The 11,556-nt window shown below is 32.4% G+C and overlaps 1 protein-coding gene across 1 annotated transcript; it reads left to right on the top strand.

Annotated features, from left to right (window-relative positions):
- The first annotated feature begins 245 nt into the window (after positions 1–245).
- On the top strand, positions 246–10,247 carry ctsbb (cathepsin Bb). The gene is made up of 10 exons (XM_039690092.2): positions 246–396; positions 1,315–1,438; positions 2,419–2,504; positions 4,798–4,912; positions 5,696–5,811; positions 7,512–7,597; positions 8,247–8,390; positions 8,464–8,580; positions 9,626–9,754; positions 10,029–10,247. Exons 1-10 carry the CDS (start codon positions 386–388, stop codon positions 10,103–10,105), a joined length of 1,005 nt encoding a protein of 334 aa, XP_039546026.2. The 5' UTR covers positions 246–385; the 3' UTR covers positions 10,106–10,247.
- Positions 10,248–11,556: the final 1,309 nt, after the last annotated feature.

The following is an 11,556-nucleotide window of genomic DNA, read 5'->3' as shown; positions in this document are numbered from 1 at the left end:
AGTTTGAATATTCACCCAGTCACTGCGAACGGAGTGATCATGTGACTGTGAAGTGTCCTTATACACCGCTTTCATGTGGAGAAGCTGCTGAGAACTTTGTACATACCAACATTCAGTTTATTTAGCATTGCTGTAATGTAATGTGGGAGTTTGGTTTGTAAATAAACTTAGAGATAATAAATATATCAATGTTTCATTAGCTTCATTGATGTGTACATGTATGTTAGTGTGTGTGTGTGTGTGTGTGTGTGTGATCCACCTGCTTTAGACCTTTGCTTGTCTTGTGACGGCTGTGACAGCACCTGACAGTCGATCACATGATGTTTAACGGAGTGAATCTCGTGGCTTTCTTGAATCTCCAGCTTGAGAGACGGAGGAACAGAATATGATGCGCAGGTGAAGACAGTTTTCACAATATTACTGATTAATATCCTGAATAGTTTGAAATAATGTGAGACTTTTTATGTAAGAAAAGTAACTTTTATAGACTGGAGAGTGTTCATAAAATACTTTTAATATAAATAACTGCACAATAATTGTATGTATTTATGTAAATGTTATCTAATTTAAATATATAGTTTATATAGATTGTAAGTCTGTTTAAAGATTTTATGTAATTTAAATGTTTTTTATTAATTAATAATGTCTTAGGTTTTGGTTAATCAAGTATTGCAATAATGTTGTTTCTTTAATTCAGAACAATACGTTTATATGCGTTTTACTGTTTGACTTAGATTTTATCTCATTAAAATATGTTTTATATTTTTAATCATTAACAGTCTTCATTTTTTATCAGTCTATTTATATTTGATTTTCAGATGAACATGGTTAATCAAATATTGCAATGAAATTGTAATAAGTTTTAATAAAAAACAATCTCACAATAATAATTTTAATTTAATGTTAAATATCTTAATTTAATGTAAAGTAATAATGGCGTAATAATTTTTATTAGTCTCATTTTGACATTTGTATTCACATAACATGTAATCAAATAAGTTTTCATTTTAAAAAATCACAAAATATATACATTTTTTATGTATAATGTATTTATTATTTCAATTAATAACTCTTCATTTTTATTAGTCTTTATTTGTCTTTTTTGTTCATATAAATATCCCAGACGATGGTTAATCAAATATTAAAATATTACAATGAGATCATAAGTATTTGTTAATTTAATTTATTCGATTTTATCTAATTTAAATAGGGTTAATATTTTTAATTATTATTGTATTTTTTCTTTCCTTTTTCACTTGAATAATAAATGCTAAAAAAAACTAAGCCAGTAATAACCCTTCTGTATTTCCGCAGGATGTGGTGTGTGTGTGTGGTGTGTGTGTGCGCTCTGCTGTCCGTCACCTGTGGCCGCCCACATCTCTCCACAGGGTCACATGACATGATCAACATCATCAACTCGGCCCAGACCACGTGGACGGTAGGAGGGGTTTCCATTCATTTAATTATTTTTATTGCATTTTTTTGAACACTTACACAACAGTGTACATCATCACATGTCTGTAACAACACATATACGTAATGTACACAAATAAAACAATCAAAGGAACACTCGTATTACATGAACCGTGCACTATAGCACAGACCAGAACCAGCCCGTCTGTCAACACTTCAATATTACACTTATCTGGATGAATACCAATAATGAATCTCACTGAGGCTATATGCCATATCATATCAATAATTTATTTCCAAAACCCTTCTTTTTTTTTTCATTCCCACATACAATGAATTAATGTGCCTTTCGTGCAGTAAAAATATCGTATGTTATAAATAAAAATATAAATAATATATAAATTTAGATTTTTTATATATGTACATGTATATTATAACTTGCTTGTAAAATAGAAATAATATATAGATAAATATATATTTACATTTATAAATGTAGAGTGTATTGTAAAATTTGTATAAATGGTCATATATAGCTTAAATATATAATGTGTGTGTTTTTGGGGTGAAATATGACCTGCAGATTCATTCCCATATATAATGAATTATTGTACCTTTTGCACTGTTGCGTATATTAGAAGTATCTGATATGTTGCTATACATTTGGTGTATTTTAACTGGAGTTATATAGGTACGCGTAAGCCAGTTGCACTGTAACTGTTCCAGTCTGTGTTTGTACTTTTACACATTTCTCATCCCATTTTTCCTTATTTATCTTCAATCCGAGGCCTTGTTCCCACATGGCTAATACGTTTAATTATTTTATTTTTTTATTCTGGTGAGAGGTGGTGAGGTTGTTGAGATGAGTTGAAAAATATAATAAGAATAAATAAATAAATAATAAATTACAGAGTGAAAAATAGGCTAATCAGGCTAATAGCCCACATTGCTAATCTAGATGTGTTATAAACAAGATCTGTGTCCTCTTCCTCTTCCTCTTCTCCTCAGGCGGGTGTGAACTTCCAGGAAGTGTCGTCAGGGTTTGTGAAGTCTCTCTGCGGGACTCTGCTGAACGGCCCCCGACTGCCTGACACGTGAGCTTCACACACACACACACACACACACACTCAAACGAGACCACTTAATGATGCAGCATCACTTCAAGAAATGACTTCTGTTATTAAACAGCAATTCATCTGCATGATAATATTCTGCGATTGGTGTTTATTTGTAAAGTTCAGTCGGGATGAAAAGTATCATGCATGTGTGTAAAGTTGTGTTAACATTTGCAGTTTTACACTCACACACAAACAGAGTCATTTTAATGGAAATAAAGCTGTATCTGTATATCACTGACATGGTTAAAACGCTCCAAAATAAAATACATAAATAATTAAATAAAGTCATAAATTCACTAAATTCTCATTATGGTATAAAAAAAGTTTTAAAGTACTAATATATTGTAATATTTATTGTACAACTTTTAATTTATGCAGATTTGCACGCCAATAATATGAGTTAATAAATAACAATGAGAAATGACAAAAATTGCACTACTAAAGATAGATAGATAGATAAATACTTTATTCATCCGTTAAGGAAATTCAAGTTTCCAGTAGCAACAATTAATAACAATTAATTAAAAAAAATTAAAAAAAAAAAAAACGGACAAAAATATATAAAAATTAAATTACAGGGATGAGTTATAAAGCTGTATCGCCTGAGGGACAAAAGACTTCCTCAGTCTGTCGGTGGAGCAGGACAAAGAGAGCATCCTGTCGCTAAAGGTGCTCTTCTGTCTAACAATGATATTGTGCAGTGGGTGAGAGGCATTTTCCAGGATAAATTAATAAGAAAAATGATTTTTAAAATAGGGGATTAAAAGAATTTCACTATGGTACTGTACATAAATAACAAAAATTGCACTACAATAAATAAATAAAAATGAGAAATAATTACAAGAATTGCACTGAAATAAATCAACCATGACAAATTGCACTACAATAAATAAATGCATAAGAGCAATGAGAAATAAGGACAAAAATCGCTCTGCATTAAATAAATAAATAAATCACAATGAGACATATTGACAAAAATGCACTACAGTAAATAATAATGAGAATTTAGGGGGTAAATGTGCACAATTGTCACGCAAAATAATAACGTTACGTCTTAAAAATAGACTACATTTTCTTTTATGTAAAGCATATTTTCTTAATTCAGTCCCTCCAGAAAAACGCGATTATGCGATCGCTGAATTCAATGCAAAATCAGCCAAAGTCCGCATATTTATGCGGGGGCCGCATTTTTTCAAATACGCCGCACTTTCGCCGCATAAATTGCCGATTTCCGTGCAAAATTTGCGGGGTTTGCATAATTTCATAATCCTCGCATTTTCGTTGCAAAAAAAGTCACATGTATCTTAGCAGAAAGTTGAAAAATGTTGCGTTTGCTTCACACAAGAGCAGCCATTTCCCCGTTTCCATGGGAACGTTATGAAGTGACGCAATTACGCGACGCCAGACAGACTCATGGAAGCGATTGACAACTCGTATAACTCTCTGTCACACGTTCTACCGTCACATCGTTACTTAATAAACAACATAAGATAAAATAAGTAGCATCAAACAGAAATTACCCGCACACATGGGTTCGAGGCGCACATATAACACTGCAGAGAGTTCAACAGGGAGCGCGCAGCTCTTAAAGGGGCCACACCTTATTTACACTCGTTACAGTCTGAAATAAAACAAGATGAGAAATTAAATATTCCCAGCACTTTCTATGATGTAGTATGCTTGCTTATCAAAGGAAGTAATAAGAAATGACTCTTACATTAACAGGATGTTGGGGGAATCACTTTTTTTCTCTTTTTCATCAAACTGCAATTTTTGCAAGTTCCCTCAATTTTTGCAAATTCCTGCAATTTCATCGCATAAAATTGTATAAATATCCCCCATATTCCATCGCATTTTTAAAGAAAACTGGCCGCGTAATCAATCAAATTTTGCCCGCAACAATCACAAAAAAACTCTGCGTTTTTCTGGAAGGACTGAATTATTATGGTAAATGTTATATATATGAAACGCAAATTTTTTCACAAATTTTTGGAAATTACCACCACAAAATCAGTCATTTTGATCGCAAAAATCACAAAAAAAAATTGTGAAATCCTGGAGGGACTGTTAATTACATCTACATTTATCTAAAGTGACTTAAAAAAGCAATTAGTCAAAGAGCCAACAGCATTCGCAACACACAGTGCCGCGATTATCGGACGGTACAATGTTTTTTGTGGAAAGTGGTTTTGAAAGGATTTAATATCGGCAGAAAAACGTTATTTGGCATAAAGAACAGATTTTCCTCAGTGTGTGTGTGTGTTTGCAGGGTGAAACACGCCGTCGACGTGAATCTTCCGGACAGTTTCGACCCGCGGGCCGAGTGGCCGTACTGTAAAACCATCGGACAGATCCGGGATCAGGGATCCTGCGGCTCCTGCTGGGTAAACTCTCCTACACGTGTGTGTGTGTGTGTGAGACCAACCCGATCTAACGGGAATTCGTACGAATTTTACGAGGTGGCTAATTCGTAACAATTCATACGACGTCACTCGTACGAATTAGTACGATTTTGCTAAATCGTACATTTTTTACGAATTGGCCAATTCGGATGAATTTGTACGAATGACCTACCCCTGACCCCGCCCCTAAACGTAACCATCACGTGGGTTTAGACAAATCGTAGGAATTCGTACGAGTGAGGTCGTATGAATTAGTACGAATTAGCCACTTTTTAATTACTCGTACAAATTCGTACAAATTGGTCGTGAGACGTGTGGTCAGCAAATGTGAGTGAATTTTCTGTCATGTTTGCAGGACTGTGATATGAAGAGTGCAATTTAACATAAAGTGAAAAGCACATAACAGTATAAACATGAACTTCTATCATATATATGTATACTGTATATACTTTATGTAAATCTATATAACAGGCCCAACACCGCTATGAACATGAACATCTATTGGCACGACGAAACTGACGTCATTGTTTTAAATGCCTCAGTTTTGGCAGTCCACACCCGTGTTACAAGTAACTTGAGTAATGTAATCAGATTACTTTTTCAAGTAACTAGTAAAGTATCGCATTACTTTTCAATTTACAACAAAATATCTAAGATGCTCTTTCAAATAAGTAACTAGTTACTTATTCACATTTATTGACTGACAGCTGTCCTATCCTCATGTTGAGAGATATAAAGAGTGTGTGTGTGTGTGTGTGTGCGCAGGCGTTCGGTGCGGCCGAGGCCATCTCTGACCGCATCTGCATCCACAGTAAAGGACAGGTTTCTGTGGAGATCTCGGCTGAAGATCTGCTGTCCTGCTGTGACGAGTGCGGCTTCGGGTGTGTGTCCGCAGCAACACACTTTACTTATGCTTATAAATATGGTTATGGTTATAGTTAAAGATATAGTTATAGATATAGTTATGGTTATAAATATGGTTATGATTATAGTTAAAGATATAGTTATAGATATAGTTATGCTTATAAATATGGTTATGATTATAGTTAAAGATATAGTTATAGATATAGTTATAGATATAGTTATGCTTATAAATATGGTTATGATTATAGTTAAAGATATAGTTATAGATATAGTTATGGTTATGATTATAGTTAAAGATATAGTTAAAGATATAGTTATAGATATAGTTATGCTTATAAATATGGTTATGATTATAGTTAAAGATATAGTTATAGATATAGTTATAGATATAGTTATGCTTATAAATATGGTTATGATTATAGTTAAAGATATAGTTATAGATATAGTTATGCTTATAAATATGGTTATGATTATAGTTAAAGATATAGTTATAGATATAGTTATGGTTATAAATATGGTTATGGTTATAGTTAAAGATATAGTTATAGATATAGTTATGGTTATAAATGTGGTTATGGTTATAGTTAAAGATATAGTTATAGATATAGTTATGGTTATAAATATGGTTATGGTTATAGTTAAAGATATAGTTATAGATATAGTTATGGTTATAAATATCGTTATGATTATAGTTAAAGATATAGTTATGCTTATAAATATGGTTATGGTTATAGTTAAAGATATAGTTATAGATATAGTTATGCTTATAAATGTGGTTATGGTTATAGTTAAAGATATAGTTATGGTTATAAATATGGTTATGGTTATAGTTAAAGATATAGTTATAGATATAGTTATGGTTATAAATGTGGTTATGGTTATAGTTAAAGATATAGTTATAGATATAGTTATGGTTATAAATATGGTTATGGTTATAGTTAAAGATATAGTTATAGATATAGTTATGGTTATAAATATCGTTATGATTATAGTTAAAGATATAGTTATGCTTATAAATATGGTTATGGTTATAGTTAAAGATATAGTTATAGATATAGTTATGGTTATAAATGTGGTTATGGTTATAGTTAAAGATATAGTTATAGATATAGTTATGGTTATAAATATGGTTATGATTATAGTTAAAGATATAGTTATGCTTATAAATATGGTTATGGTTATAGTTAAAGATATAGTTATAGATATAGTTATGGTTATAAATATGGTTATGGTTATAGTTAAAGATATAGTTATAGATATAGTTATGGTTATAAATATGGTTATGGTTATAGTTAAAGATATAGTTATAGATATAGTTATGGTTATAAATATGGTTATGGTTATAGTTAAAGATATAGTTATAGATATAGTTATGGTTATAAATATGGTTATGATTATAGTTAAAGATATAGTTATAGATATAGTTATGCTTATAAATATGGTTATGGTTATAGTTAAAGATATAGTTATAGATATAGTTATGGTTATAAATATGGTTATGGTTATAGTTAAAGATATAGTTATAGATATAGTTATGGTTATAAATATGGTTATGATTATAGTTAATGGTTATGGTTAAAGTTATGGTTATAGTTAGTTATAGTTATGGTTTTAGTTAATGGTTATAGTTATGGTTATGGTTATGGTTTGTGATGTGAATGGGGTTTTTCAGGAACATCTGAGTAGAAACATCTGTAACATCTGTACTGACCCTCAGGTGTTCTGGAGGCTATCCGGCAGAAGCGTGGGATTACTGGACCAAATCCGGCCTGGTGACCGGAGGACTTTATGGATCCAAACAAGGTTAGTCTGGATCTATACAGGATAATAATAAAGAACATCTTTACGTTAGTTTTTACGTTATATCTTCTTATGTATTCTGCAAAAAAAATGTGTGAATGAGTCACAAGTAGCCTATAAAACTATGAAACTTTGGTACAATAAAATGATTTAACAAAATATCGAAATAAATAAAAATATATTAAAAATGTAACTTTAAAACAAAACTAAAATAATCAATAAAATATCAAAATATTAATATAAAATAATAATAATAATAGCAATAAATGCCTAATGTTGAATTAATTAAAATTAAACTAAAATAAGAACATAATAAAATAAAAATAAAAAATATTAAAAATAAATAGAAAATGTATTAATTAAATGACACTTTGAAATAAACAAGAATAATAGAATGAAATAACAAAATATTAAAATTAAATGCCAAACATTTAATTAATTAATTAAAATTAAACAAAAACTAAAATAATACAATAAAATATCAAAATAAATAAAAAATAATAAATATTAAAATTAAACAAACATAATAAAATAAAATAAAAAATATTTAAATTAAATAAAATAATAAATTAAATGTAAACAATAAAATAAAATATTAAAATTAAAATAATAATAATAATTGAGTTTCTGAGGTGTTTCTGCACATGTCTAGGCTGCAGGCCGTACAGCATCGCCCCCTGTGAGCATCATGTGAACGGCTCGCGTCTGCCGTGTTCAGGAGAGCAGGACACACCGCAGTGTGACTCCGCCTGTATCCCGCAGTACAGCGTCCCCTACAAACAAGACAAACACTTCGGTGAGTTTCTGCTGCTCCGTCCTCTGTCGTTAGTCTCTCGTAACTCGGTTTGACTGAGTCTCGCCCCCTGCAGGCTATAAAGCGTATAACCTTCCCTCGGACCAGAAGCAGATCATGACTGAACTGTACAATAACGGCCCGGTGGAAGCGTCCTTCACCGTCTATGAGGACTTTCTGCTCTACAAGACGGGTCAGAAACCACACGCTTTAAGGGATGGATCACCCAAAAATGATTTACTCACCCTCAAGCCATCCTAGCTGTATAATATGACTTCTTTTATTCAGACGAATACAATCAGAGTTATATTAAAAAAATATCCTGGCTCTTCCAAGCTTTATAATGGCAGTCAATTGGGTGTATGTCTTTGAAGTCCATCAAAGTGCATCTGTCCATCATAAAAGTGCATCTATCATCATAAAAGTGCATCTGTCCATCATAAAAGTGCATCTATTCATGATAAAAGTGCATCTATCATCATAAAAGTGCATCTGTCCATCATAAAAGTGCATCTATACATGATAAAAGTGCATCTATCCATCATAAAAGTGCACCTGTCCATCATAAAAGTGCATCTATCATCATAAAAGTGCATCTGTCCATCATAAAAGTGCATCTATCATCGCAAAAGTGCATCTATACATGATAAAAGTGCATCTATCCATCATAAAAGTGCATCTATTCATGATAAAAGTGCATCTATCATCATAAAAGTGCATCTATACATGATAAAAGTGCATCTATCCATCATAAAAGTGCATCTATTCATGATAAAAGTGCATCTATCATCATAAAAGTGCATCTGTCCATCATAAAAGTGCATCTATACATGATAAAAGTGCATCTATCATCATAAAAGTGCATCTATACATGATAAAAGTGCATCTATCCATCATTAAAGTGCATATGTCCATCATAAAACAGCATCTATTCATGTTTTATCATGGACAGATGCACTTTTATGATGGACAGATGCACTTTTATGATGATAGATGCCATTTAATGGACTTCAAAAACACACACCCATTGACTGTCATTATAAAGCTTGGAAGAGCCAGGATATTTGTTTAATATAACTCTTGATTGTATTCGTCTGAAAGAAGGAAGTCATATTGTACAGCTAGGATGGTTTCAGGGTGAGTAAATCACGGGCTAATGTTCATCTTTGTGTGAAATATCCGTCTCGTGTTTTGCTCCATCATCCCCAGAGTTTCTCAGTGATGTGTGTGTCTCTCAGGTGTTTACCAGCACGTGAGCGGGTCGGCTCTGGGCGGCCATGCGGTGAAGATCCTGGGCTGGGGGGAGGAGAAGGGGACGCCGTTCTGGCTCGTGGCCAACTCCTGGAACTCCGACTGGGGAGACGGCGGTGAGACTCAGCCGCACACTAGCCGGATCCTGAGGAGGATGACACACACTGCAGCTTTTTACTTCATTTATTTATATATATATATATATAGCATATTTTATATAATAGATTCATATCCTTTAAGAAACTAGTTTCTGATATAATATTTTGTGGAAATTAACTTTCTTTTTTTTTTTTAAAGTAATATCTAATAATTATCATTTATAATAATTTCAGGACTTTATTATTATAAATGTGAGCTTTGACCTGCAGGGATTGGTTGTGTCTCTCACAGGTTATTTTAAGATCCTGAGGGGCCATGATGAGTGTGGCATTGAGAGTGAGATGGTGGCCGGCGTCCCTCAGCTCTGAACCTTCATCATCATCAGTCCATGAACGGGAATAAATCCGTGTGTAATTGTCATGGTTGATGCATTCTCAAATAATATACAACAATTGATTAAAAGCAGTTACGAAAATGTGAAAAAAATAAAGACATATCGTTTACATTTCATATTATGGTAATGTTTATTGTACAGGCTTTCATTTATGATGATGTTCTCTTTATAGTATTACAGTGATGTGAACTGTAATGTGAATGTGGAGTGTGTGTGTGTGTGTGTGTGTGTGTGTGTGGCACTGCGCCTGAACTAAACCTCTCAGGAAAACTCCAGGTCACTGATATCAACTTCACTTTTGGAACAACTTGGTTAGATGCATATATGGCTTTGATTTGATTAATTTAGAGTCCATATAGTACATTTTTTACGTTTGCATAACGTTTTCATTTTTTAGAAGTTCTTTCACTTTAGTATCAGTAAAGTGTCTTTTAAAAAGAGCCCAACCGTGGGTTTAAACTGAGCATTCATAAAGTCTCCTAACTCGACACCCACACCTCATTTAGTATGCGCGGTTCTATGAATATGCAAATGAGCTCCGCCTCCACTCCACTCACTCAGAGATCCACTGGTTGGCGATCACACGTTGATCTGATTGGTTACAAGGTGGTTTGTGACGTCAGAAACACCAGCGATTTCAAAACGTGTTTTTGAGACTGTCTCTGTTCACTGCAGAAATACGACTTATATATTTACACATGGGGTGTCTTAAAGAGTATTGAAAAATAGACATATAAACATCATTTAAAAACATTTTCACCACTGGGGGGCCTAATATATGTTTAAATGCATATCAAATATTCTTGAATATGTTCTTATTGAGGATTGTGTGTGTGTGTGTTTGTGTTAACAGCACGTCAATCAGGACGTGACATCATAAATCCCACATACATGAGATCTAGTTTGTGCCAGTTCAGTTCCAGCAGGACACATGCCAAACTCAACCAACGCTTCACACACTTTCATTTTTATATTCAAGACAAATTTTAAGGAAGTCAAAAAAATGTACTGGCATTAAAGCTAGTTTCTCTAGTTCAGTCACATATCACTCGACCTGTGAAACTGCACTCCATAACGCCTTTAGCGGCTCGTTTTTGGTGATATCAAATTCGGAATGAAACTTTGTTTATGTTCTAGTAAGTTTAGAGTCCTGGTTATTTTATAAAATATGTATTTTTTTAATAAAATAAAATTGTTTAGTTGATTTGCTTTAAAATAAACTTAAGCTTCTATAATAACATATTTACATTTTCATTTATGTTAATCGCTGAATGTCTTCTTTAAAAACAGATCTGCACAGCAATTCATCAATTAAAAACATTTATTAACTTAAAAACTCATGAAAAGAGGATTATAGGTTGGGGCAAGTTGTCACACCTGTTTTAGGTGTTTCCATTTTATATATTTCACTAATATGTTTAAATA

Source organism: Pimephales promelas, chromosome 13 (genome assembly GCF_988280905.1).
Source record: "Pimephales promelas chromosome 13, fPimPro1.hap1.1, whole genome shotgun sequence".
Classification (NCBI taxonomy): domain Eukaryota; kingdom Metazoa; phylum Chordata; class Actinopteri; order Cypriniformes; family Leuciscidae; genus Pimephales; species Pimephales promelas.
This window is presented reverse-complemented; position numbering and strand designations above follow the sequence as displayed.

What these genes read in the sequence shown, in the direction of transcription:
- ctsbb (XM_039690092.2), top strand. An exon ending in TGTGACGAGTGCGGCTTCGG is followed by an intron (nt 5,812 to 7,511) that starts GTGTGTGTCCGC and finishes ACTGACCCTCAG; the next exon opens with GTGTTCTGGAGGCTATCCGG. An exon ending in CAAACAAGACAAACACTTCG is followed by an intron (nt 8,391 to 8,463) that starts GTGAGTTTCTGC and finishes CGCCCCCTGCAG; the next exon opens with GCTATAAAGCGTATAACCTT.